Source organism: Coturnix japonica, chromosome 14, assembly GCF_054131305.1.
Source record: "Coturnix japonica strain WE chromosome 14, WE-NBRP24, whole genome shotgun sequence".
Lineage (NCBI taxonomy): Eukaryota > Metazoa > Chordata > Aves > Galliformes > Phasianidae > Coturnix > Coturnix japonica.
Genome location: NC_140676.1, coordinates 2,238,195 through 2,264,141, shown reverse-complemented (window position 1 = coordinate 2,264,141; position 25,947 = coordinate 2,238,195). Strand labels below are relative to the sequence as shown.

The 25,947-nt window shown below is 48.7% G+C and overlaps 2 protein-coding genes across 6 annotated transcripts in view; both read right to left on the bottom strand.

Annotated features, from left to right (window-relative positions):
• The window catches only part of IGDCC3 (immunoglobulin superfamily DCC subclass member 3), a 77,143-nt gene extending 75,440 nt beyond the window's left edge, over positions 1 to 1,703 (bottom strand). For all 3 annotated transcript variants that reach the window (XM_015873273.3, XM_085515224.1, XM_085515225.1), the window contains exon 1: positions 1,446 to 1,703. In XM_015873273.3, the coding sequence (XP_015728759.1) occupies positions 1,446 to 1,515 (70 nt within the window). In that variant the 5' untranslated portion in view covers positions 1,516 to 1,703. The remainder of the gene's footprint in view (positions 1 to 1,445) is intronic.
• Positions 1,704 to 4,332: 2,629 nt separating this feature from the next.
• IGDCC4 (immunoglobulin superfamily DCC subclass member 4) overlaps positions 4,333 to 25,947 on the bottom strand; it is a 70,674-nt gene continuing 49,059 nt past the window's right edge. For 2 of the 3 annotated variants that reach the window (XM_085515214.1, XM_015873267.3), the window contains exons 7-20: positions 25,369 to 25,779; positions 24,678 to 24,842; positions 23,501 to 23,638; positions 22,666 to 22,839; positions 22,179 to 22,412; positions 18,716 to 18,823; positions 18,152 to 18,335; positions 17,768 to 17,895; positions 17,192 to 17,362; positions 16,927 to 17,064; positions 16,339 to 16,444; positions 15,405 to 15,639; positions 9,813 to 9,977; positions 4,333 to 8,126 (exon numbers count right to left, since the gene is read on the bottom strand). In XM_085515214.1, the coding sequence (XP_085371340.1) occupies positions 7,596 to 8,126; positions 9,813 to 9,977; positions 15,405 to 15,639; positions 16,339 to 16,444; positions 16,927 to 17,064; positions 17,192 to 17,362; positions 17,768 to 17,895; positions 18,152 to 18,335; positions 18,716 to 18,823; positions 22,179 to 22,412; positions 22,666 to 22,839; positions 23,501 to 23,638; positions 24,678 to 24,842; positions 25,369 to 25,779 (2,888 nt within the window). In that variant the 3' untranslated portion in view covers positions 4,333 to 7,595. The remainder of the gene's footprint in view (positions 8,127 to 9,812; positions 9,978 to 15,404; positions 15,640 to 16,338; positions 16,445 to 16,926; positions 17,065 to 17,191; positions 17,363 to 17,767; positions 17,896 to 18,151; positions 18,336 to 18,715; positions 18,824 to 22,178; positions 22,413 to 22,665; positions 22,840 to 23,500; positions 23,639 to 24,677; positions 24,843 to 25,368; positions 25,780 to 25,947) is intronic. The other variant, XM_015873268.3, reaches the window with a different exon arrangement.

The window sequence follows — 25,947 nt, the reverse complement described above, 5'->3', positions numbered from 1 at the left end:
GCAGTAGGAATTAGTGAAAGCTTACGGCTTCAATAATTCACAAGTTAAGCCTGCTTAAATATAAATGACGATGCTTAATTCCGAGGCTGTTACTGAGCACAGCCCTGGTATCCTATGCCCGCCGCCGAACGCTGGGCTCAGCAAGAACGAACAACAGCTTCTCACCAAGCAAAACAAAGAGCTCCGGGAAATTCAGCGGGAGGAAAGAAAGAAAAAGCAGCAAATCGCGTCCAAGTGCTGAACGCACCCAACAAGCCCACAGCAGCTCGGTTAGGGTTAGGGACGTTTGGGACGTTTGAGAGCCTCGAGAACCGGAGCCGGGCGAAGCATCGCGGGCAGCAGCGACTCTCGGTGCAGCACCTGAACCCATCGGCCCCATCCGTCCGTTCTGCCCCGGCCGCTGTATGGGACACACGGAACCTTAATGCTGAACACAGAGAGGATGGGAGGAAACCTCAGAGCTGGAAAACTTCTCACGTGCAGCCGAGAGACCGTGTCGGTCCTTTATAACCGTAAAGGGGCTGCACTGCTGGACCGCAGCAAAACGGGGTAACGAGAGGCAGGCAATAAACAGGGCGAGCTCAGCTCAGTAAGGTTTTGTTTGCAACGATTCTCTCCTTTTCTCCCCTCCAATAGAGGCACATATATCTGCATCACCCCACACACTGCTGCACCCCCAGGCACAGCGGCGGCTCCCATCCCATCCCATCCCTTCGCATCCTCCCGCAGGTCACTCCCGTTTCCCAACGCTGAGAACCACGTGGCGAGATCCGCGCTGTGACCAGCCCGCAGCCCATCGCGGTTCGCCCCGCATCAGAGCGGCTGTCCCGCACCCTGTGCCCACCCCGGGCTGTTCCGAGCACTTCTACACTTTGCTTTACGCGACTGCCGAGCACAAGGAAGGCACGAGAGGCGCCGCGCGTCCCGCTGCACGGCAGCACCGCAACGCAGCAGCACAGCGCGAGCACCGCGTTGTGTCAGCGGGGAACAACGCGTCCCATCCCGGGCGGTGTGTGCTGGGCTGCTCACCCGGCCGGGGAAGCTCAGCCCGGCGCTCGTACAGCCGCTAAAGCACCGCTCGGTCCCACTCCTACAGCCGCCGCTTCGGCCGGGCCCCCATCACCCAACGGGCAGCGGGGACCGGGGGGTGTCCCCTACAGCAGCCCCCAAGTCTCACCCCCACGGCCCCGTCCGTCCATCCCACACACGGACGATACCCAACGGGTGCCCGACGGAGCGGGAGCGGTGGCCGCAGATGGGGAAGGGACCGGGGGAGGAGCGGGGTCCCGGAGCGGAGCGTGGAGCTCGGGCTGAGCCCCGCTCACCGAGATGGGGGGGATGAGGAACCGACCGACGGACAGACGGACACACAGCGGCGGCGGTGCCGGCTGCAGGTACCGGCTGCAGGTACCGCGGGTCCCCCCGCCCCGCACGCCCCGACTCACCTCCGCAGCAGCCGAGCAGCAGCAGCAGCCCCAGCAGCCGGGCGGGCAGCGCGGAGCCCCGCGGGGCCATGGCATCCCGGGAGGGCGGCCCAGGACGGAGAAGAGAAGGAGAGAAGCGAGCGGAGAACAGAGAGCGACCGCCAGCAGAGGGAGGGAGAAAAAGGAAAACTAAGAAACAAAATAACAAACAAACGACCGCAAACGGGAGCGGAGGGAGCAAAAAGCGGATCGCAGCGCTGCTCCGCTCCGAGCGAACACGCCGCCGCAACGGGCGGGGGGCGGCGCTGAGCGAGAGGGGCCGGGGGGGCGGGCAGCGCCTTGCGCCATCTTGAGTGTCAGCCCGCAGCGCCGGGTGGGTCTGAGACCCCTCGGGGATGTTCCTCTTTCCTCTCTATCGTCCGCTCACAGGTCTCCATCACAGCTTCTGTGGTGGGTTTCAAACCCAGGTTATTCTGGAGGCCCACACTGTCCTCTGTCTGTCTCTGCAAACACAGCTTCCTTCAACATCATCATCACTAGTAAAGCCCCTCTCCAGTGGGGCTCCAGTGACCTCTCAAAGTGTGTTTGTCTCAGGGGGGGAAGCCAATGGGGAAATAAAACCCCAAAACAACAGCATTAGGTCTTAACTCGCTCCTCTTTGTACAACAACAACACAACAGGTCACTTAGTCCTGCCTTGCCCAGAAACTGGATGAAAACACTTTGTAAAGACAAGCAATGGATAGAGAGCTCCCTGGATGGAGCATCCCGAGCGTGGAGCCGGTTAGAATGGAAAGAAGACGTCACTGCATCTGCTCCACATTAAATGCCCGCTCATTTAGGGTAGAGCTGAGCTGTAAGAGGTTGCTTTCAGTGAGCAGGAATTTGCTCTGGGCTGAACTGGCTCCGTTGGCCTCTCAGGAACATCTGAATTCCTGCTCCGTTCTGACCTTTTGCACAATCTCTGCTCCTGCTCCCCAGCCATCCCCCTGGCTGCCACCATGCAAGTGTTTCTCTATCACTCACAGCCACTGTAGGCTCACAGCAGCTCCATGGATACTCCAGAGGCTGAGCAGCCCCGAGGATGTCTTGTCAATATCAGTAACTCCAAGGGAAAACAATAAAGCAAACCAAACCCATCTCTATGTGTTTTGTAGCGCTTCTTGCCCCCTTTGTCTGCAGTCCCCCCCAAAGGTTGCCCAGGTTATCCTCCATGAGAGCCATCTCAAAGGGCTCCGCTCCCCCCTTGCTCAGTGAGTTCCCATTGGCGCCAGCACTGCTCCTGATTCACACCAAGTAATTGCAGGCTGAGGTCCCTGAGACACCATTAGTAATTTCAGGGGATGAAGCAGGAGATTAACCTGTCTGAATTAACTCCGTTTATTATTCTGTGTGTAATTGTGGTTTCCCTGCCTGCTAACGGTCTGGGAGCTCTTCACTTCCATAAATACGTGTGGGGTTTTTGCATCTGTTTTGTGGTCTGTGTCATAGGAGAGCCAAAATCAGGGCACCCACTGGGAGGTACTGAGCTCTGCCACCCTTGGGAGCTGCTTTTCAGCATGAGAACTCTGCTCAGGGCTGTGATGGGACCAGCCCATGCTGTGTGACAGAGGGGTGATGACATGGTGTTGCTGTATGTCCTTGGTCAGACCTCTTTCCCTTGGGCATGTCTGTAATATACTGCACAGGATACAGGGGTGACAAATGCTAGCAAAGGAACAAAATGCAGACAGATGCCTTGCTCTTACCTTCACTGCTCTGTAATCCCAGCTCCCCTGTAACTGCTCTGGGAATCCCTCTGCTGTTAACTCAGTTGCTGCCTCGTTTCCAGTTGTCCCACTCGGCAGCATCACGCTGAGAAGTGGGACAAGCAGTCAACCCCCCACAAAGGTCCTTCCTCGCTCATTACCTGTCATTAAGAGAAAGACTCGTCGGAGTTACAGTTTGACAGAGTTCCCTTCAACCACCATCAGAGAACACTATGCTAAGTGCAGATTTATTACCTCTATAATGCAGATAAAATGAGATTTTATGGCCCCGTAGTCCTGGAAGCATAAAGCAATAATGGAAACTATCTACTCAAGTAGGGAAGGCATCCTAGGAAGAAAGGGAGATGCATGGGAGGTTAATAGTGTTCCTCAGGCACTGCCAGGCATCTCCTCACCAATCTGGCTGGACACAAGCCACTAAGCGTTTAGTTTAGTGCATCATCTAAGAGGAGTCTCACCACCTGTTTGCTTCTGCTTATTTTCCAAATAAAATTCCTCAACAATGTAATGGATGAAACTGGACTTTTTTTTTTCCTTTTTCTCTTTTTTCAATAGGAATCAGCTCAATAGCTGAGAAATGAGCAGGCAACAAGACAGACCTGCTGACCCCAAACTGTGCCTGAAATCCCAGAAGAGCGATGTCTAAGGAAGAAAGCACTCAGCACCATAACACCCCCAGCCTCCACGGTTACCATCTGAGGCACTGAACTGAGCACGAAGCCCCAGCCCTGCTCCCTCCAGCTGCAATACAACCTGCAGTCAGCAGACCAGACACTGGGCATCTGCCTCCATCAGTGATCTCCATCAGCTCACACGGAACAAGTCCTGCATCAGTCGGGTACTGGCTGCAGAGAGGTGGTGAAACCTACACCACCATCTTCTTGCTGTAACCAGCTGCACTCTGCCATGGAGCCTCAGGGCTGTCAGCTGTAAGGTCTTTGGATCCATCCAGATGTGAGTTCCTCAGGTAAGCATGATGAGATGTGCAAACACACATGCAGTCCCCTCACAGCACAGGGCACAGCTCTGGTCAGGCTGCAGAGATGCATCTCAAGCACTGCAATGGAATCAGCCTTTCACAGCAAGGCTTTCTCAGAGCAAGAGCTGGAACAGATGGACTCACCAGACAAACTCCACTGGTTTCTTGTTGTGTGTGTTTTTGTGAGTAGGTTTTTTTTAAGATTTTATTAATAATCCATTAGTTAAGGAATATAAGGACAATGTTTTCTTACACTTTAGCACTAAAGAGTATTTGTGGAGTAAGAACAGTCTCTGAAGAAAGAAAGTTATCATTAAGTACAGCGTGGAACCAAATACAGACACAATCTTCAAACAAGATCAAGTTCTGGTTACACATCATTATGCACTGCGTAGAAAGTTAAACAGAATTCAGATCTAAAATATTAGCATGGGAACATGAGAACAGAACTCGGTGGTAGATTTCTGCTGGACTAAACGCCTCTTTTCTAACAAGGGCATCGATCAGGAAAGACACAGAGATCCCTTCAAAAGGTCTATTTCTAATGAGATCAAAGACATACACAGCGATCCACTACAATGGGTGTTTGCTTATATGGCTGATCTCTGGGTTCTTAGCTACTACCATAACAAAGTCTCAGAGCCTGGGTTATAAGTGAGCTCGTTTGAACCACTTAAACCAGAACTTACTGTCTGTTAAGTCAGAAATCAAACCAAAAAGTCGAGATATTCAGCTTGGTCGTGTATTTAATCTAATGAGGATCTAAAAGAAGAACAGGAGTAAGAGTTGTGACTCTCACAGCAGCATGGGGAATATACAGTTGTGTAGCCCAACATTAACACTACAAAGTTATGCCAGCTGACATTGTAACGAAGTAAAACAACACACACTGGCAAAAAGGAGAATAGCAACAATCCTTAGAGTTACTGATAGGAAGAAAAAGGGGAAGGGAGCCTGATGATTAGGAACACGTATTAAGTATGATGGGTAGCTAAAGGTATCAACAGTTTGAGTGTCTGTGAGAAATTCACAAGAAAGCTACTTACTTCATGATAAAAAAATATATGCACTGGTTGTTTCAAGCTTTACACAAAACGTGTAGGATCTGCCTTCTTCCTTTCACTTCTAATCCAGTCCCACATGTGCCTAACCAGGATCGGTGGGGTCTGGGGTACAGCTGTACCAAACGAGGGCAGAGATCAGCTTTGCTGCTGCCAATCAGCACCGATCTCTTGTTTCTGAGGGACCCGCTCTGATTTCTGCAGCTGAGGTTGCTGCTTCAGGCCTGCAATCCAGGTGCACAGCACCTGAGCATCCAACACTGCCAGCTTCGTGATTCAGAAGCCTCAATGTGAGGAGGCAAAGTGTTCTGTGGTGTTTAAGGAGAGCAGTCTGCTCTCAGAGTGTGCATGGGCTTCATCCACTTTTGCACACCAAAGTTAGCAGTGCGGCTTGCCCAGGGCAAGGACTCCTCCATGAAATGACCTACCAGCTCAGGTCCAGCTACAGAAATCTGCCCCCACCCTCCTCCACAGCTGGTGCCTGATAGTCCCCAGCTGGAGGGTTTACACTCCTGCAATTGCATCCGCTCCCATATAACTGTGAATTACCCTTATTGCCTGCAATAACACTTCACCGCCTTATGGGTAACCCTACTAAGTTGTTAGTTTCAAAGTCTTGTGGCAGTGAGTTCTTGGAGGTTAATTATGCACTTCCCCTGCCCAGTTATCATAGCTTTCTAGCTTCATGCACTAACTCCTGCCTAGCACTGATTTCCCATCTCTGCTTTTCAGCCATGGTGCTTCAGAGCCCAAAACAGCATTTCTGAGACTCCTCGAGATACTAAACACCAACTGGAGCAGCTGAGCCAACTGCAACAAGTACAGATATGTACCAGAACAGGATGCGTGATGCAGGGAGAAACTGTAGGATGAGAAAAGGTGGAAGCTTCAACAACAGCTTCCCAACAGTGTGCATGGAGGCCAGAGGTTCCTGAACAGCAGTTTGACTGTCTGACAGTGTATTGCAAGGAAAAAGGTTGGTCCAGCTCAGCTCAGTGGCAGGACACACTGAGAGGGTTCTCAGAAGAGATGAGAGATTATCTCCTGTTGGTCCAGATCCTTCAGCAGGGCCTCTGCTTACAGGAGGCTGAGAGCTGCTCTCTGGAACTTGAACATCTGAGTGGTCTCCATTTGAACACAAAAGATGCCCCCAAGGTCACAAGCTCATTTTGTAACTGTTGGTTCTTTTTCCCCCTCTTTGCTATCATTAATTTCTTAAAGCAAAATGGATCAGCATCCTGCCAGCTGAAGCAGCTTCCTTTGGCCAGCTCCTGGTCAACGCGGTCCTACAAAGAAACACAACCCTCTCCAGCTTTGGGAGCAATACTTAGGAACAAAGCGAAACAGACGTCAGCTCTGCGGCACTATTAACAAAAATAGCCAACAGCCAGTGCAAACGTATTCTTTAGAAAAAGGCAGTATAAGAATAAGTTAAAACCTATCATGGACTATAACAAAAGAGTAGATCTACTGCTTTTTTTTTTTTTTCTCCAACAGACATGAGGTAGTTGTGTTGTTAGGGAGGAAAAAAAACAAAGGAAAGAGAGAAGTAGTAAAAATGCTACTCTATACCACACGCTACTCCACTTCATCAAATTAAATAATATAAAGATGCTCCGAGGAAATAAAAATACATGTCGTACATTAAAGGGACAGATGTGTACCTAAAATATTAGGTACAAGAACCTTCATCAAACAAAGCCCAGGTTGGTGAAATGACCCAGACACCAAAGAAGGTTCAATACAATACAAGTTGTTAGAGGCACTCGTAGAGTGTGTAATAAAAGGCCACTACATCAGCCTGCTAGCAATGGTTACTGTGGCAGCGTACAAAGAGAGCCTTATAATCCTTTTAACCACGGGAGGGCAGAAAAGGCTGGTGGTTAAAGCTCTGTTTGTTGTGTTGGTTCCACCCCATTGTGGGACTCTGACAAAGTCCATCCCAACACCACAAGGCAGCGGGTAGTGCCCGAGTCCCTCTGTGGACCAGCAGACAAGCTGGCTCAGCACACCCAGCCTCTTGCCAGTCGTGTAGGGGCCTACAGTGAGGTGACAGCACCAGCCCAATGCAGAAGGCTCTGCTCTAGCTGTGGTTTCATGTCAGTCTTTGGCAGACAGGTCAGCTCTGCTCCCGTGAACGTCAGGTTACTCATTAGCTTCAGCGGAAAGATGGGCCCTTATCGGTCTACCTACTGATTTCTTGAAGGCGATATGTACAGCTGACAGGTCCTAATCCTGTTCTGGTGAGATGCTGCACCTCCTCAGCTCGATCCAGTGAACTGCAGGCACACAGTACCTCAAAGGAACAGGCCCTTAGTGGTGCTTCTAGCTCTCCCATGATCAAAACCAGATTAGTTTACTCTTCAATGATTGTGGACACATGCTGTGTTCTCAGATGCTGAGGATGAACTGGTTAAACCAGAGTTACTATACAGGGGAGCCTCCTCTGGGGCCACAGACAGTGCCTGGCACTTGACTGGCTGCACATCCCCCCTGCCTTCCGGGATGGAGTCTGAATCTCCACTCTCCACTGAATCCAGACTTTCCCCATTCCTGTGGAAGCCATTGGTGAGCCCAGGGATGCAAACGGCCTCTGTTCTGTTAGTCTCCCTGGTGGCAGACAACAGCTCGTCCTGGGTCTGAACCTCCGCATTGCCCGAGCGGTCCATCAACACTTGGCAAGTGTCCTGCTGGGTGCTGGGAGAGCTGGGGAGAGCCAGGTCACCAGAGGAAAACTCTTCAGGCTCCTGTTCCTTGGTTTCTGTCTCTTGACCATCCAGGGTGTGAAGCTGGGAGTCATAGTCTCTGTCAGAGGCTGAAAAATCAGAATGAACGATGACCTCTGCTTCCACTTGGTGGATGCTGGCTGGTGGGTGACTTTTCTTTGCTTCATTCTGTTATCAAAAATGGGGAAAAAATAAAAAGCCATGTAAATTAATTGAGGCTGTGACCTAACCAAGCACTGAAATGTGTGGGGTATTTTAATTCCACAGAGTGCAATGGGATGTACACCCGCTGCTATTAAGCATTATCTTGATATGCTTCTCAGAGCTGAAGCCTTAAGAAGCAACTCAAATCATCTCAGGATCATTATTCCCATTTTACATCTGGGAAAGCAAGTCCCAGGGGAGTGATCTGCACAAGGTTCCTTGGCAGGCTGAAGCGACCACTCCTCCAAGCCTCCGTCAGACAACCATTTTCCAAACTCACCACTCCATTTCCATATGACAACCAGATTTCAAGAGCAGCACTTGAGAAAACTGGCTGCTGAAACAACTTGCGATGAAGAGCCACACCATGGCTCCCTTCTGGTTTAATCTTGGTACGTGCCACCAAAGGTTTGCTCATGACAACCCTTGTCACATCTTGCATGGGTTGGTATAAATTCAAACACTTTAAATCACAGAGATAGCAGTTGTCTTCTGCAGCATTTAAGCAGAATTCAAGTGATTGAATTCTCATTCTGCTACATTATCATTCAGTAACTTAACAGTCAAACTAGTCTGGGAGGTCCCAAAGAGCAATTCAGGCTAATCAGTGCTCAGACTTTGCACTGTGTGATTTAGGAGTAAGAAGACAATTCAAAGGATGGAAGTGAGATATCTCATGTGTAATTTGTGCCTTCTGTTGAAGCCAAGTTTTTGCATCATTTACATATTTTAACAGTTTTCCCCTTTTGTTGACAAAGTCTGATGGATAAGCTGTGCTGTAAACGGTGCCCTGTAATTGGGTTGTAAAACAACATCTCAACTCTATCCACAATGTTAATTACATCCTGTGTATAATTGATTTTCACACTACTATCTAGGAAGAAAACATAGGTGGGTTACTTAGAAGTATTTGTTGGGTGTGAGCTTTTTGAAGCAGTAATTAGATCCACCTTCTGGTATAGAGCCAACCCGAACAGGTATTGGCTTGCTTTGCTGAGATGGTACAGATGTTACGTGGCATCAATGTTAAGATTCTTGCATAAACTCAGACACAAATGGGAGTATTTATTCCAGTGAAACAATACCAGAAATAGCATTTTCTCCAGATCTATACACACACACACAAAGATGGCAAGTGGAAATTGCTCTACCCTATCTGGAGTTTCAGGAGCTAAAATCGACCCTCAACCTTTGACTCCTACTGTAGGTCAAGATGCAATTCCTTCTCCAAGTGAGCACACCAAAGATGTTAGTGATGCTGTGCTGAGCACTGCAGCTCCTAACCTATGGCCACAGAGAAGGCCCAAGGGAACCAGGGCTTCTGCAACCCTCCTGCCAGCTGAGCCGCCCAGGACCTGTGGGCATCACCAAGAGCACAAAGCCCTTTTCAGCTTTTGTTTTTCTTCCATCCCTTTTCAGCATGGGCCCCCTGAAGTCAAGGCAATGAGGGGAGAGCTGAGGCTCTTGGAAATGCACAGATTTTACTCAAATCCCATCAGTGGCACAAGCATACACTCCTATGCCTAGGAAAAAATAAAGCCTGTGATCACCTATTTCTTCCAGTGCTGCAAAAAGGAGAAAGAGAGATGAGGGAACACAAATGGAAAAAACACATCAGAATGCACAGGGCAATAAACCAAAGACACCCACCATCACAGCGTCATAAACCAGAGCCTGTAACAAAAGCTTCTGTCCTGCACTCGAAGGGAGCTTCACTGATCCGTTCACAGCAGGGAGAGGCTCTTTTGTGATACTGTCCCCATATCTGGCTATGCTGTTTGTCCAGGGCTGGTTGGCTGATTTATTCCATGAAGACTGCAGAAAAAAAAAGCAGGAGAGAGAAGAGATCCAATTACCACAGATACAGATTCTTATCCTCTTAAACCCAAAATGAGAAGCAGCTTGAGAAAGGAAAGTGCAAGTTGGGAAAAACCCAGCGGTGTCAGAAGACTGAGTTAAATGCAGGGAACACTTCTAATGGCATCAAAATAGAAATGCTTGTTACGATGGGCTGGTGCAGTCACCACATCACAACAGGGTTACAAGGTCTGATGCAGAGCCAGGGAATAAAAGTTGCCAGATGGCTCATGAGTGGACTCAGACGGCGCTTTCCACTGCTCCCTACATACTGAGGCTAACTACATCACGGCACAAGACCCCACGCTGCAGGGCCCACTGACACCAGCTCCCTGCAAAGCTGCAAACAGCCCAGAGCTGTGCCAGCCTGCTGGAAAACACTGCAAAACTGAGCAGGGACGGCGGAAGTCTGGAGCTGAGCGCTTCCGGTGTTTGCTTTGGCAAAGCAATACTCTGCAGCACGGAGAAGGGCTGTCACCTGTGAGTACTGGCATGTGGGCTCCAGTAGCAGCTGGGGACAACTGCTCTCTCTTTCCTGCTCTGAGCTTGGGCCTGGGTAAACACTCTGCTATTGCTCATCCATAAAGAGGCACAAAATTTGGGGCCTTATTTTATTGATTTATTGCAACAGACCACCAAGCAATTCTTACTTCAGCTTAAATCCCCTGGGCAACCAGTGTTACCTTGTTTGTAGATCTAATTAAATTATATGGGCTGAATGCAATTTGTTCTGGGCTCTCTCAGCTTCCCCTTCCAATAAACTGTTGAATGCACACCTCTGTGTATGGGAAATGTGTACCTTTAAGAGCTGAAGTTATTTAACAGCTCAGACTATTAGTTCACAGGCAGAAAAGTATTTTCTTTCCAGGGTCTGATTTTACTGGGCCGCCCTGAGTGTACCCGAGTTCAGCCTTGCTGCTGACACACACATACACACATACACACACATGCACACACAACACATACACCAAGAGGAGGACACGAGCCAGCCATCGCTGGGCGTGTTCCACAGATGTTACGTGTTGCCTGGATAGAAGGGAAAGAACAATATAAGGCTGAAGCCAAGAGAAAGTGAAGAGGAAATCTGGACCTGACACAACTGTGAGCATGCATGTCTGTGTGTGCATACAGAACCCCAGTGCTGTCGGCATGATGGCACATCTATCCAAACCCACCTCACACCCATTGCTTACTGTCAGGCAGGGGAAACACGGGTTTCTGCTCTGCATATGTGGCCACCACTTACACAGACCTGCTCAATTCCAGCAACAGAGAGCACAGAATGACCCAGCTGAGACAGCAAGGAGATTTCTGACATCAGCCTGACCTTGTGTGAGTCATTTGACCTCCCTGTGCCTCGGTCCATCTGGCTGGAAATTAGGTAGAAATACATGATCGGATGCTGTATGTGAGCCAGGCATTCCTAAGCCAGCTATTTAGCAAGAAGCAAATGCTACCTCATGCTGTCGGTGCTGGCAGAAGGCACAGCTAAGCAGTCACACAGAGCTGAGCACTGCATCCTGACTGCAACAGCCAGTGGCAGGCAGGGCAGTGTTACATCCCAGTGCCAACCCCAAGTCACAGCAGCTCTGCTATTGCCTCAGGATCCAGCCCCAAGAAAACAGCGAGCAAAGGGCCTTGGTTATGTGGCAGCACCCTGCAGAACAGCAACTTCCGAGCCACAGCTGTGGATGTCAGGCAGTCACTCATTTAGGCACGGATGCTGGAGGTGCCATTCCTGTCTCTACAATCCTCAGTGAGGATTACCAAGAGCATTCCCTAATTGCTCCCCTTCTAAGTGGACGATCATTAAACCACACTAACAACAAGAAATCAACCAAAGAATGGTTGCTCACACTAAGGAACATCACTAAACATGAGTTCCCTATGCATTCGATTTGCTTCTCCTGCCATCTGAAAGACTTTGTGCAGCTACAGCACTGACTGATGGGCTTCTGTGCCTTTTCCAAGGAACATACGTTACTGAGCAAATTCTGCCTGGAAACTTCAGCGTTCAACCTACACAAATATGCACACACACAAATGTGTGCGTCCTATTATAGATGCTTACATGCATATTTGCCATCAGAGAGATCTGAGCATCGCACGCATACACATACACAGACCAAACTTGAAAACCTTCTTGCAGGCATCTTGTGAATACCAAAAAACATGGAAAGAAACAGGCAGCTCTACTGCAATCCCCAAAGGACCATCTGTTAGCGGAAATGTCAATCTGCCATGTTTACATAGGTTTTGATGACTCTGGGAACAGCCTGTTCGGCTCTGGCTGAAATTGGCTGCAATGAAGAACAAACTTGTTTTGTACCACTTTGCAACTTTCAACAAACAGAAGAAACCATCAGCCACACAACATGGCCTGTATCCCACATGGTGTTCGTGCACGTTGTGTTTGAGGGGGGAAAAAAAATCAACCTCTCTCAGGGCTTAGTGTGTAAGGCTGGGTAGCTGCACTTAACTCCAGTCTGCTTTCACCACAGACCTGAAGGTCTCGTGTGCCCAAACACTTCTGCTTTTTCAGTTTTTGGCATTAAAAAAATGATACTCCTTGTTTCTACACAAGCAGAGTGAGGAATGGCTGAAGGAAGACAAGGAAATGGTCTCTTGGTTTTTACAGTAGAAGAATGAAAGCAAGGACTGTCAGCCTGATACCATTTGGAAGAGGGAAAAATCCTCTTTTCAGTTCACTGCAAAGGCAAGAATGGAAACTAATAAAAACATCTTCCAATAAGAGGTGTTTCCATTACAGCTAAATCCTTATCAAAGCAAACAAGCCACTTCATTTTAGCCTTTTTATAGAAACCCCAACCAGTAAAAATGTGCCGAGATCATGTTACCTTCGTGGCAACAAGGAATGATTTCATGCAAATGTATGAGCTGAGAATGAACATGTAGGAAATGTTGATATTGAAACCCTCCCTGTTTCACGTGGATAGTTATTCAAGCTAGCTTGAAATCCTGCACAGAACAAGGCTGGGGGTGTCTGAGATGTGCCCAGCATTTAAAGGTGTCATGGAGGAGAGAAGGGATTTGTCCCTGACCAGCAGGAGCCTGCAGGAGTGGGGAACCTCCATGCCATGCAAACATGTGGCACCCCTGCCCATAGCTGTGCCCCAAAGCATGTTGCAATGCAACAGACCTCTCCATTGCACAGAGGGGAATTTCTGTTAGCTGTCAGCAGGAGCACAGCTCTCATGGAAGACTTTTCAGAAAACATCAGGACTTTTCTTCTACAAAGAAGAACGCCAATGTGAAGATGAAAAATAACTCATGTTGCTCCAAGTTCCTGGTGCATTGCAGCTTTTGCTCTCTGAGTCCCAGGGATGCTCCATGGGAAGCACAGTCCCGTGGGCAGGAGGCCCCTAGGGAGACAGTGGGGCTGCAAGCAAGCAAGGCTCCATCCAGCCCGCAAGCAGCACAACAGCTAACATTTCCAAGCCAAAATGCTTGAGTTTGGCTCCATTCAACAAAAAGCTCAAGTTTTCCATGGGAAGCAGATGCTTCCCCCACCCCCAAATCACTTGGCCCACAAGTAGCAGTGACAGGGATGTCTGGAGCAGAGCCATTTTATCATCCTCAGTCCATCTGTCAGGGAGGCAGAGCTGCAGCACCACAGCCTGCATGCTACAGTGCCATTTATAAGGCGGCTACTGGGGGCAGCAGGCTGGGCTCGCTGCAAAGGGGAAGACACTCAAAGAGGAAAGTCACACAAGGACTTGCATACACACCCACAAGTATGACCACTGAGAAATGCACAGAGAGGAAGGACGAGGGCCTGCTCAATGGCTGCGTGCAGCCCTGAGCAACTGCAGCCAACAGCTTGGCCACAGCAGAAGTGTGGGGACTTTCTTTCCTACAGCTCTGCCACGTCCCTTGCCTTCAGTTTTCAGAACCCCAACCACACATGGGACAAGAGCACAAAAGAGATGACAACCAAAGCATGAAAGGTGGCTTTAACCTCAGACTTCTCAGCTTTGAACATACACACGTAAGTATGTTGGGTTCAGGGGGCACCTCCTGCAGGAAGGGGCAGCGGGGGCTGCTGTGTGGGAGCACATCTCCCTCCAGTGCCCACTGCCAGCAACAGCAGCCTGTTGCTCCCGGCTGCCACCCAGCTCTGTCACCTGCCAGGTCATCCTGGGTGACAGCACTGCTCTTCGGGTGGCTGCTCCTCGGTGATCCTTGCTCCTCTGCCCACATCCATCAAAAGCCAGGCCCTCTGTTCTGCTAGCAAATCTCCTTGGCAAATTTAACTCCTAGTTGCCTTTCCCCATCCAATTAGGAAGGCAGAGAAACTGCAGCCAGAATCACCCCCTCCCTGAAGCGCACATCTCTGAACATCACCCGACTGCCACCCACTTCCAGCCTCTGTGACAGCACCCAGGGCCCTGAGCTCACAGTCTAAGCCCTGAGCAGCCGGACCTTGGCACTGCCCTGAGCAGCCTCTGCTCTGCAGGCACAAAAACCTTTCAGCAAAGTTTTGTAGATAGGATTCCTTCTGCAAAAGAGACCTGGATACGCTGCCCCTAAAAAGGCCCCTCAGAGGAGGGGATTTCCCTCCGCTAGACCTGTTCTTGGGGTAAGTCACCATCACTGAAAACATTTGTTCCTTATTTAACCAAAAGATCTGTAGGAAATTCCTCACACACTTCGGCTTGGATCCAGAAAGGGAGCCACATTCCACTGACATCCATGGATGCAGCTTGGCTGCAAACTGTTTCCTTCAGCTGAGCGCTGATCCAACACAACACCCAGGGATGGTTGTAAGCATGGCTTCAGTGCACAGGACTATCAAAAGCAGCTAGAAATCTCTTATTTCCAAAAGGCCAGAGCTGCATCACTGCTAACAGTGAGCACAGGTTCACCAGGTATCCTCCTGTGACATGCAAGCCTATCGGTGCAGGCATGAAATCCCATGTGTTCACAATGCATTTGTTTTACTCAACTTCCTAATTACCTTACATGCTCTCCCCGGGTTACAAAGAGAGACATAAACAGATTAACTAAATTAGGCCAATTAAAGGTTCCCTAATGGAATGAAATGTTTCAGACAAGCTTGAGAGAGGAAATGGGCAGAGAGGAGTGAAAGACAACACAATGTCAGGCAAACCAAGTGTGGCAGGAATAGACTTCCTCAAAATAAAATGTTCACAAAAATAAATGGGTTTTACTTCTTGTACTTCTTTGAGGGTGCACCAGTAAACACAGGGCATGTGGTCAAAGCAGCTCTCACCCTAATTACAGCAGTATCTACCAGCACTTTGCAGAGCTGAGACAGAATCAGATCTGGACTTCCCAGCAGCAGAACACCACGTGGAGGTTCCTGCCTGGGGTAGGATCCATCACACACATACAAGTCGTTACCTTCCGCTTCCCATGGACAATGTCTTCAGGGAGACTTGTGTGGATGAGGCTGTGCACTTCTGTCAGTTCTGTGATGTCTCCTAGAGGTACAGGTGCATCCTCTGGCAGTGGGGACATGAGGGACTCTAGCTCATGTGTGTCTGAAGTGGCACAGGGAGCTGCCACCCCTTGTCTGCCCCGGTGGTAGTAAGTGTGGTTGCCAGTTGCTTGGGAATCCAGGCCTGGCAGAGCCTCCCTGAGGAGAAACAAGCAGGAGCTGACATCTCCAACCACCCTCACGTTCCCCTGCCCCAAATAGCAATGAGATTGCCAGGCACAGCAATCCAGCCCACGCAGCTCAGCCTGTCCCTGCAGAAGCAACTAGGCCTGAGCCCCAGCCCTGACACTCTGAAGAAGTTGCTCACTCCTAGTCCGAGCATCCCTTACCAGCCCAAAGCCCTTCTCAAGCACTCAGCTGCTTTCCTACCAAGGTCTTCCAAAAGTGGGTGGATTCAGACCCCTGGATCGGCAGGAGGCTCTGGGCTGAGTCCAATCCTATTAAACCAACCTGTCTGTCACCGGAAATCTTTCAACATCTTCCCAAGAGAAAACTAACAAATCCTTTCCAAACATCCTTAGAGTTGCCCAGCCTCAAAGCAAAGCAAAACCTGCCCAAGCACACAGGTGGTGAATAGTGCTTTTTCCCTTTTCTCGATTTTTTTTTTTCACTGCAAAAAATCTATTAGTCTAACAACAGAAAACACTGAGAAAATAAATCAGTGAGATGATACTAAATATGCTCCTTAGCTAGCTAGCCCCGTGACTCAGTCTTTACATTAAGTGATGTCACTCAGTGCATCCCAAACAGCCCACCTGAACAGAGGGAAGTTCACAGTACATTTTGTCTCTTTCCACATCAGCCTCCCCTACCACCCCAAAGGTGAGTGACACCTACCTCTGCTTGCTGTTGCGGAAGCTGGCACACATGCAGAAGAGTATGCAGAGCAGCCCCAGGCAGACTCCCACAATGATTCCCGTGACAGAGTGGATATCCAGAACATCTAGCAGGGAAGGACAGATGATGCATCACTTCAGCTGTTAGCAGAAAGAAGGCACAAAGTGTCCTACGTTCAGAGAAGCATCAGCTTTACTAAAACCAATGGGTGATGCTTCTATATACACAAAGAAAAAGAGACGTGGCAGTGATAGTTTAGAACAACTAGAAACAAACTGGCATCTATGCACATTCATTCATTTCATGCTACACAGGCCTAATAAAGGCAGTGAGATGCAGGTGGCATGTGATTTTCCACAGGGCTGAGACAGAGGAAAGAGATCAAGCTCTATTGTTGGATGGGTTCTGCAGCCACATGGGGCCTACAGAGATGCACATCTGGGGACTACCGTGATCCTCTTCACTGGCCTGTCCACAGTCACATCCCACGTTCTACAGAGTGACATTAGGCAATTCACTAGCAAAAAGACCCACGGTTTTCAGCAGAGCAACTCGCATCCTGAGCTGGGACAAAAGGGAAATTTGTACCAGAGAGCTTCTCCCGGAGGGTGTGCACATCCTTCACGTTTGAGTAGGGACCAGATCCCACGACCGTCTTTGCTCCCATCTTGAAGAAGTATCTTGTATCACTTTCCAGGCCATGCACCTCCGTGCTGAAGATATTTCCTGATCAAAAACCAAGCCAAAGGAGGTTCAAAATGTGCAGTTTCAAGCATATTCATATGGCTAGAGCAAAGCAGCAGCAGAATTCTGGTATTGTTTGCCTGTGTGCCAGTACCTCAGGAAGGCTCACCTTCTCGTGTCAGCAAGGTCCACATGTCATCAGGCTGCGTGTTGTTGGCATTGTACAGGATGAGGTACTCCACAATGATGCCATTGGGCTCAGCAGGGGGACACCAGTGCACCTGGACTGCGTAGGGGTTGAGGGGGTGCAGCCGCAGGTCAGATGGAGGAGTTGAGGGACCTGGTAGATGCAAGCAGAGGCCCAGTGTGAACAGCAGAAATGAGAAGCAGAGCATTTGAATGTTCTGTGCCTTCTATGAATCCTTTTTAGTAGTGCCATAGTCATCTTTGTTTGCATAAAACAAGGAGTGAGCCAGGTGACTAGGCCTCTCAACCCAGCAAGCTGTGTAGAGTGCGGAAGGAAGGCTCCTGAGCCCAGCACAGGGCAAGACTTGGGGCCAAACAGCCAAGGGAAATACAACAGTGCCAATACTGCTCAGTTTAAGGTTGTGCAGTGCTGATCATCTCTGAGAGAATGAGCACACACATACTCTCCTTTCTTACATCCCATTCTCCCCACAAAACTCTACTTGTACTTCAACAGAAATCCAGGAGAGGAAAGGATTTGATTTCCATAAATACTCACGGTCAGGAAGGGTGAATCGCTCCACCACGCTGCCAAAGGGCCCGTCGATACCAACACCATTGGACTGCACAGCAAACTCGTATCTGGTGTAGGGCTTCAACCCACTAATGAGAATGTCTTCATCCGAGCTGCCAAAATAGGAGGCACTCATGAGACCATGAATATTAGATGGTACGAAGGGCCATCCCAGTATCTTTACCAAATGAATGGATAAATTCTCACTGTGGAAGTCCCAGAGCCACATTTCAGCAGCTCTGAACATGTCTGTGACCAAAGCAGACATTTCCAGCATCTCAAACACCTAGAATTTTGCTCAGCATTGTGACTTCCCTTATTCCAGATATGAGTAACATATGTCAGAAGAATCCTCAGTATCCCCCTTACCTTGTGTAGTACGTAACAAGAGAGGCGTTTTTCAGGCCCCAAGGGCTGAAGCGCACAGTGTAGTTGACAATCTTGACTGTGGTGAAGTCAGGTTTCTTCCATCTGAGCCATATAGAAGTCGAGCTGTTGGACTCCGCATAGACTTGGACTGGGGGCAGTGGAGGACCCTTCTGCACAGGGGGATCTATGGTGGTGCAAGACGTAAAGAGAAAAGATATGTGGGAACATAAATGTCAGTGAGGTAAGGGACATGGACAGAAAACAGGGAAAAAAATACGCCAAGGTTGTGAAGCCTGCGCAAAGATGCCTCTGGCATAATCATGCTTAACCTGCCTGTGTATGCAGCCCGTCCATGCTTTTCTTTATGTGTGGAAATAGTCCCAGTGAGGATCCACACACACTGCTGGTGCTGTACTACTGTGGTGCACAAGAGGTCGGCCTCAAGGGCACCCACTCAACAGGCCCACAGCTAATGTCCCTCTTGAAGTTATTCTGTAACTCTACCTTTCTTTTGAAGCCACATGCCAAACAGAAGAGAGAGACAACAAACAGGGCATTCCTCACCTACTGCTGTTGCAGGAGCCTTTTCTGTTTTGCCCTTCCAAACTGCTGCATAACCATCTTCATGCTTATTGAACGCCACCAGCTTCACCTCATAGAGCCTCCCAGGAGCTAGAAAAAGAATCAGTCAGGGTTTGACTGGGGTTATGTTTGTCAGCAGCTCTCCTCATTTGGACAAGTTTTCTTAAATCTGACTCAAGAAAGCAGCTCTTGCAGAGCTGAATTCGCTAAAACAGATCAGGACACACTTCCCCTTTCACACTCAAATACTGTCTCACAATTAAAGCATTCATTATCACAGACACTCCTGAGCTCCCTAATCCCTTTTTACAGAAGTGACCAGCAGCAAATTGACTTTCTGCAGCCACTGAGGGGGCTGACCAGTGTCACAGCCTGTAGCACATTGTCCCAGGATCTCATTTTTCTCCCCTTCAAGCTAACAGATCCCCCATGGAAGTGGATGTGTTGTATTGTTTATTCTAGGAGCAAGAACATCCTTTCCTCTTTTCAAAACACACTTCTTGTTTCTACGGTCCCGATTTACTCACTGCTGGGAGGAACTTGCTCTCTGGAAGTCCTTAAGCTGCCCATCACTGAAATCACTTTGCTGTGCTAAGCAACATCCGAGGGCTTTTTTTCATGGAGACGTTCAATTGAGAAAACAGATTGGGACATCCAGAATTGTCAAATGATACTCGGCAGCTCCTCCCTTCAGCCCATCATGGAGCGCAGAAAGAGCACTCTGGACTATCTTTAGCTGGAGCGTGTTAATGAAGTTTGTTAATTTGGGACGTGCCTGTTCGTTCCTTGCCCTGATGGATCACTGCTCCCTTTGCCAGACAACATAGGCAGAACAAACCCCTTCTTATTGATGCCAATTTTATTATCACTGCACTCATTATGCTCCCAGAGGCTAATGGTACCAATTACCAAAGGCTCTCACTGCTCCACAACACATGTTCACGCTCAGAATATAAAAACAGTTCAGCCACATTTTTCTCCCTGAAAGAATCTCAAAGGCAAACAGAGTTTTGTCTGCCTCCAAAGCAATCTGATCTGCATTTCACACTCACAGGAAAACGCTCCAAACCCACACGAGGAGGAAAAGCCAAAAGGGACTTGACTTTTTAACAGTTGGGACCATAGACTTGATGGAACCAAGAACCCACAGCCCATCTCCTGCCAGCGAGAGCATCTGGCTGGGCTTCAGTGGGACACAAGCTCATCACAGATGATGAGATCCAAAATGAAGGGGAAGAGCATGCAGATGTGATGCAGCTGTGGGCAGCTCCTGTCAGGGAGTGAAGCGAAGGGAAGGAGAAGTCCCGTCTCAATCCTTGGGTAGGATCAATACAGCAGACACACACGAATCCAGAGCAGCTCTGCTACATGATCAAGCACTTCATATTCTGCAAAGAGGGGTATTTTGGGTTTCTCAGTCAGAGGTTTGGCTTCAATTTTTATACACAGGCCCCCAGATGTTCAAGCTCTTAGAACTGGCAGACGTAAAGCTCTATCAAGCTGTCAAGAAGCTAGTAGGCAGCATGAAAACAGATGTATTTCACTACATTCCATCATACATTAAATATAAGCAGAATAATCTAATCCAGATCATTTCAAATCACTAATCTGGATGACTGTGTAATATATTCAGCATGCTAAATATGCTGTTTCATTTGATTTTTCAAGGTGTTCATGTAGGCCAGATGCCATAACTTCCCCTGAGTGGGAAAACACCCTGATCTCCTGGGAGTCACTGGCAGAGGAATGCACTCTTCCTTCACAGGAATGTGGAAGACAGGATCAGATGCTTACTGTTTGTTTTTCACATCAGTGATGGCCCTGGTCGTAACACACCATTGGGCAAATCTCCCCCCCACCAGACAACACCATCCCTGATACCAAGAGATATTTCCAGGACACAATCTTGCTTCCTAACACTCCCCCTCACCCTCCACCTTTTTAACTTTTCCTTTTACTCTGAGGGATCTTAGGGGAAGTTTCCATTGCTGTGATTCCCACGTGGACATCCATGTGCTGTGAAGCCCCAGTGGCTGATTCCCATCAGCCACATGCAATAATGTGAACTGTGTCAAGTCTGCCAGTCTGTCCTGAGACCAGTATCTGTTCTTCATGCAGGATCCCCAAAGCAGATATAAATACCTGCCCTGGAGAGCTCCGTGCCTAAATCCTTCCAAATCCCAACCCCTACTCCTCCCTGCTCCATGCCCAGACCCCTGTCTTTCACAGCACAGCCAAACTCTGACCCCTTTCTGTACTGTACACATGCATGAGGGCGTCATTCAGCAGCTCAGGGGGAGAAAATAGAACATCCATGCTGGAAGAAACCCAAGACTTTCTTCCTGATACAATGCTGATACACAACAGCCAAATCATAAGGAAACCATTAGGTCTTGACGGATGCCCAAATTTAAGGAAGTAATTACAGAAGAACAAGCAGCCTTCTCAGCATCGCCATGCCAGAGCATTTGGAACCAATTCAGCCCACTCCCGAGTCCCTCTGCTCACTGATTTGCCAGTGGTTAGAGCAGCACGTGAGGATGTTCGCATGTGGTTTCCTCAGTGCAATAATTACAGACCTAAATTCTTCAGAGAAACTCGTAACTGTTAACACTCTCTCTGTGGCAGGATGACTGCTACATGACTGGAGTGCTGGAAACCTGCTCAGTGATGACACAAGCTGTTCCTCCAGGTGCTGTGGGTTGACCTTAGCACCATGCATCATACATATGCTAGACACTCGCCCCCTGGTTTCAGCAACAAGCACAGATGAAGCATGAAGTGGGCGATGGAAGAACTCTTAAGAAGCGGAACACTGCTTTAAAGATGCATCTGGTGTGATTCTTTTTCACTCTGCATCCTGTATCAATCAGCAAGTCAATTAATTAGCGCAGTGAGATGTTAAAAATGTAACATCTTATGGAAAAAAAAACCAAAGGCAATCAGCCCAGCAGGTAAACCTGACTGCTATGCAGACTTGTTCTCCAGCCACAGGCACTTTCCTGTCTCTTTTCCTTTAGGAGAGGTTGAAGAGAATTATATAGCCAAGAGAATTATATAGCCAAGAGAAGTATGTAGCCAAAGAGAGATCACTGCCCTGACTGGTGATTTTAATCTAAGCACTCTAATATTGACATAGCAATGAACGATCATTGATTCATATCCCTTCATTAGTACACGCTATGTATACTGGTATACTCCTTAGTTAAAAATACCACCTGGTTTCATCAGTTTCTTTTATACTCTGCTTAGAATATGTCCCAAAAATTTGTCCCACAAATTGTTTTGGGTGCTCTTAGAAACAAATTCAGGAAGGGTGCTCAGCTCATATGGTCGGTCATGGACCTATGCACCTGTAGGCAAGGAGAGAATCCTGGGGCTGCTATCAAGTGTGAAAGTCAGACCCCGGGTTTCCACACCTATTACTAGGGTGTAACCAGCTCACCTAGTCGAGTCAGTTCATACTGCTTCACTTTCTTCTTCAGCTTTATGGGTCCTACGTCCCAGCTTTCATCTTCAGCACCATCCAGAGGGCTTTCATCACTGGACTCCTCCTGGCCCACCTCCCGGTAGTAGAGTTTGTAGCCTGATATCTGGGCATGGTTGGCTGGGGGTTGCCATGTAATTAGGAGAGACTCCATCTTCGCTCGGACTTTTAATTCTGTTGGTGCAAATGGAACTAGAAGAACAAGAGAAAAAAAGTTCAGTTATCTCCATTACCAACTGCATATGGAAGGAGGAGAGACCCACCAGCAAGACATGCAGGGGCTGCTCAACAGAAAGTCAAAGGCAGGTGCTCTGCTCTAATCAAAACCAGTAGTTAGAATTCCCTAATGAATGCAAACATTTCTGGTTATGCCTCAAGTTCCCCATCTGAGAAATAACACCCTGAACTCCCCAGCCCCGGCCCCAAGCAATACTCAGCCTCTTACCATGTGTCTGGTTGTCCCTGTCAGGAGTCCGATGCTGGGTCCACTCAGACGGGGCCCCATAGCCCACACTGGTGCTGGCTGCAATGCGAACTTTGTACACTTTGTTGGGATGCAGCGAGTACAGAGTGATCTGCGTCTCATTTCCACCCACTTCAATGGAGTTAACCTGATCTGCTGGAACAAAGGTGATGTCAAGGAAAAAGGGTTTATCCAGTCAATGTGCAGAAACAAACCTAGCAACAATCACATGGTCCACATGCCCATTTGCTACCAGGAAAACCAAGATCTGAAGGCTGGGCAGAGCTGATATCTGGACTGACAACCCCTTTGTCACATTCAGAACTGCAGGGTGCCTTCAGCACCACTGAGCCTGCCTGAAGGCAGCTGTCAGAAACCTTGCTGCTGCTGACACAAGAGCAGAACGTGAGCACAAGCTGATGGGAGCTGATGGCACTCACTGCTGTACTTAAATCGTCACCTTAATTTGAAGAGGAACCATCCAGCAGCCTTCCTTCTGCAAAATTCACAACTTTGCCAAAGCTACACTGAGGTTTGATTGCTCCATTTTCAGCCTACCCAAATTCATAAGGGAGATAACAGGAAATTTAAACTGAGAGAGACCTGGGATTTTAGCTGTTAACAACTAATTGGTCTTGCTAGGATTCATCTTTACTGTTGGTGAATGCACAGGTCTTGCTGTTCAGGACTGTTCTGTTCCTGGCCAAAATGGGTCCCTCTGTTTTCAGTCCTGTACCTCTTCCTCTCAGCAAGCCATGCTGTTGAAGCTGCTGGAGCAAGAGACAACCTTCCTCCCTTCAAACACCGTTCTCCTCACCTTCCTTGATAGTGCAGTAGTCAATCTTGTACTTGGTTATCTTGCCGTTACTCAGCTCCGGAGGAAGAGGCAACCACGTCACACGGATGTCACCAGGAGTCATGCTTGACAGGGACAGCTGAGGAGCAGCACTAGGAACTGCGAAAATGCAAAAGAAAGTCAGCAAAGGCAGTGGTGAGACCTTGACACATCTCAGTTGGCTGGAGGCCACTGCCTGGCACTGCTGCTGGTGACAAGCTGCCATGGGGGCTACCCAACATCCTACAGTTCTCCAACAGCTCAGAGAACCAGAAAGAGTTTTCTGAGGAGGAAGGAAGGTGGGCTGCTCAGAGCCTGCTGACTACACTGCACGGCATTGCCACATCTAAGTGACCCTGTGTTCACTACAAACCAGGCTGGCTAACAGACTGGTTAATCTGCCTAATCAGTACCACAGAGCATCAAAGAGACACTAATGGACACTAAAGACACCAGGCTACAGCTTGGTGATCCCCATCTCCCTGAGAATCACAGCTCTGTGCTGCAGGCAGCTTTCATGCTTTCAACTCAGCTTTTCAAGCTTCAGACACATATGTGTGAGACCATGTATTGCTCTACATCAGGAGCATCAAAGCACACAATGCACCCCACAGCATAGCAGGGGCTTGCACAAGGTCTGCCAAGAACATTGCTTCTGTCTCTGTCCTGAAGTCTGTTGTGAGCTGCACATGCCCTCCTCTGTTGGACAGCAATCCTTCTGGCACTCAGTCTTCACTGCTCAAAAAAAATGCTATGTGATAAGTGGCAAAATCAACACAAACTACAGATTCTTAAGGTATTCAACTTCAGTGCTGCTCTCAGCTCTACAAATTGTGATGGACATCTTTCTTCAGAGCTGAAATCATGTCTGGCCTAGCAGCAAGTTTGGAGCAATACCACATCAGGTCAGTGAAAGTCCAGAGGACCTGACTGCAATGAGTCCCATTGTCAACAAGGTCACTTTCATGCTCAACATCACCCAAAACAATGATCAGACCAGGGCAGGTTTGTTTATTTCTACAAAGGATTTATAACAAAAAGCTATAGGAGCATAGGTGTAGGCTTCCAGGAGTTGATACTATTCTCTACACCATCTTCAATACTCACCATGAAATAGGAAATATCTTTTAAACACTAGTACCCATCTAATTCAACGCACCGTCCTCCAAGGTCTGAACTATTATGGAAGAGGATGTCCGGCTGGCTCCAAGCTGGGAATATGCGACCACATAGAAGACATAGTTGGTGTTGGGTTCCAGGTCCTTGACTTGCAGCTCAGTGGTATCATTATTGACAGCAAACTGGTACTCCACGTTATCTGTTCCTAGAGTCAAGGAAACACCGATCAGCAAGTCAGTGAACTGCCAGGACACTGCAAGGTGCCAGGAGCCGGAAGCAGAGGCTTTCTAGCTTTAATTAGTTCCTACAGAACTAAGTTCCCAGAAAAAGAGCCTAGCTGCCACTGCAACTGCTTCCAGGAAGAGGAGAAAAGGAGATAGTTTGGGTAGTTTCCAAAGCATCTGGATGCACTAAAGCTCTTCCAGAACTGCTGGAAGAGAAATGGGAGTACGGAAGTGGATGGAAGAGGTGTTGCAATCACTGGGCTACAGCAGCTTGAACTATCCAAACTAACACATCCAGTTCTTTGCCTGAAGCACAGTCCTGCTGAGAGTGTTAAGAACAACCCAGGGGAACTCCTGCCATTAAGAGACGCCCAATACTAAGTGCAAGGTGGGTCTCCTGTTGATTTTGGAAGGATGTTCTGTGCCCAGAATGGGGACATAGACCTTCATCCTTTATCACCACATCCTAGCAGCCACTGCCCGGTTGCACAGACAGGTAACACCTACCCACAGCTCTCTGGTAATGTAACGAGAAGCCAATGATCTGCTCGCTGTTGTATTCTGGCCGCTCCCAGGACACTAAGACTGTGGTGCTGGAGAGGGACACAGCTGAGACCTTCTTGGGAGCGCTGGGCAAACCCTCCCGCACAATCACGGAGAGCTTGGCAGTGGCGCACGCCATGCCCAGGCTGTTCTCAGCCACGCACTGGTAGTAGCCAGCATCCTCCAGCCCGATCTGATTGATCACCAAGCTGCCGCTGCTCTGCACCTTCACCCGTCCATTGGAGAGGATGGGCTCACCGTTCTTCAGCCAGTGAATGGTGGGGGCTGGCTCACCCTCTGCCTTGCAGACGAATCGAGCCGTGCTAGCTCGGGTGCGCGAAATGGTTTCAGGAGCCTGGGAGATGCTGGGCGTAGCTGGGAGGAGAGAGGACAAATTAATGCAGTAAGGAGGAGGGAAAGATAGCAGAGAAAATCCCTTCTCCTCCCCCCTCACTGCTATGTTTTATTCAGTAGCAGCTTTGCTTACAAGATAGGATTTGCCAGGCAGACTCTAGAGGCTTAATTTAGATTCTATCCAAAAGG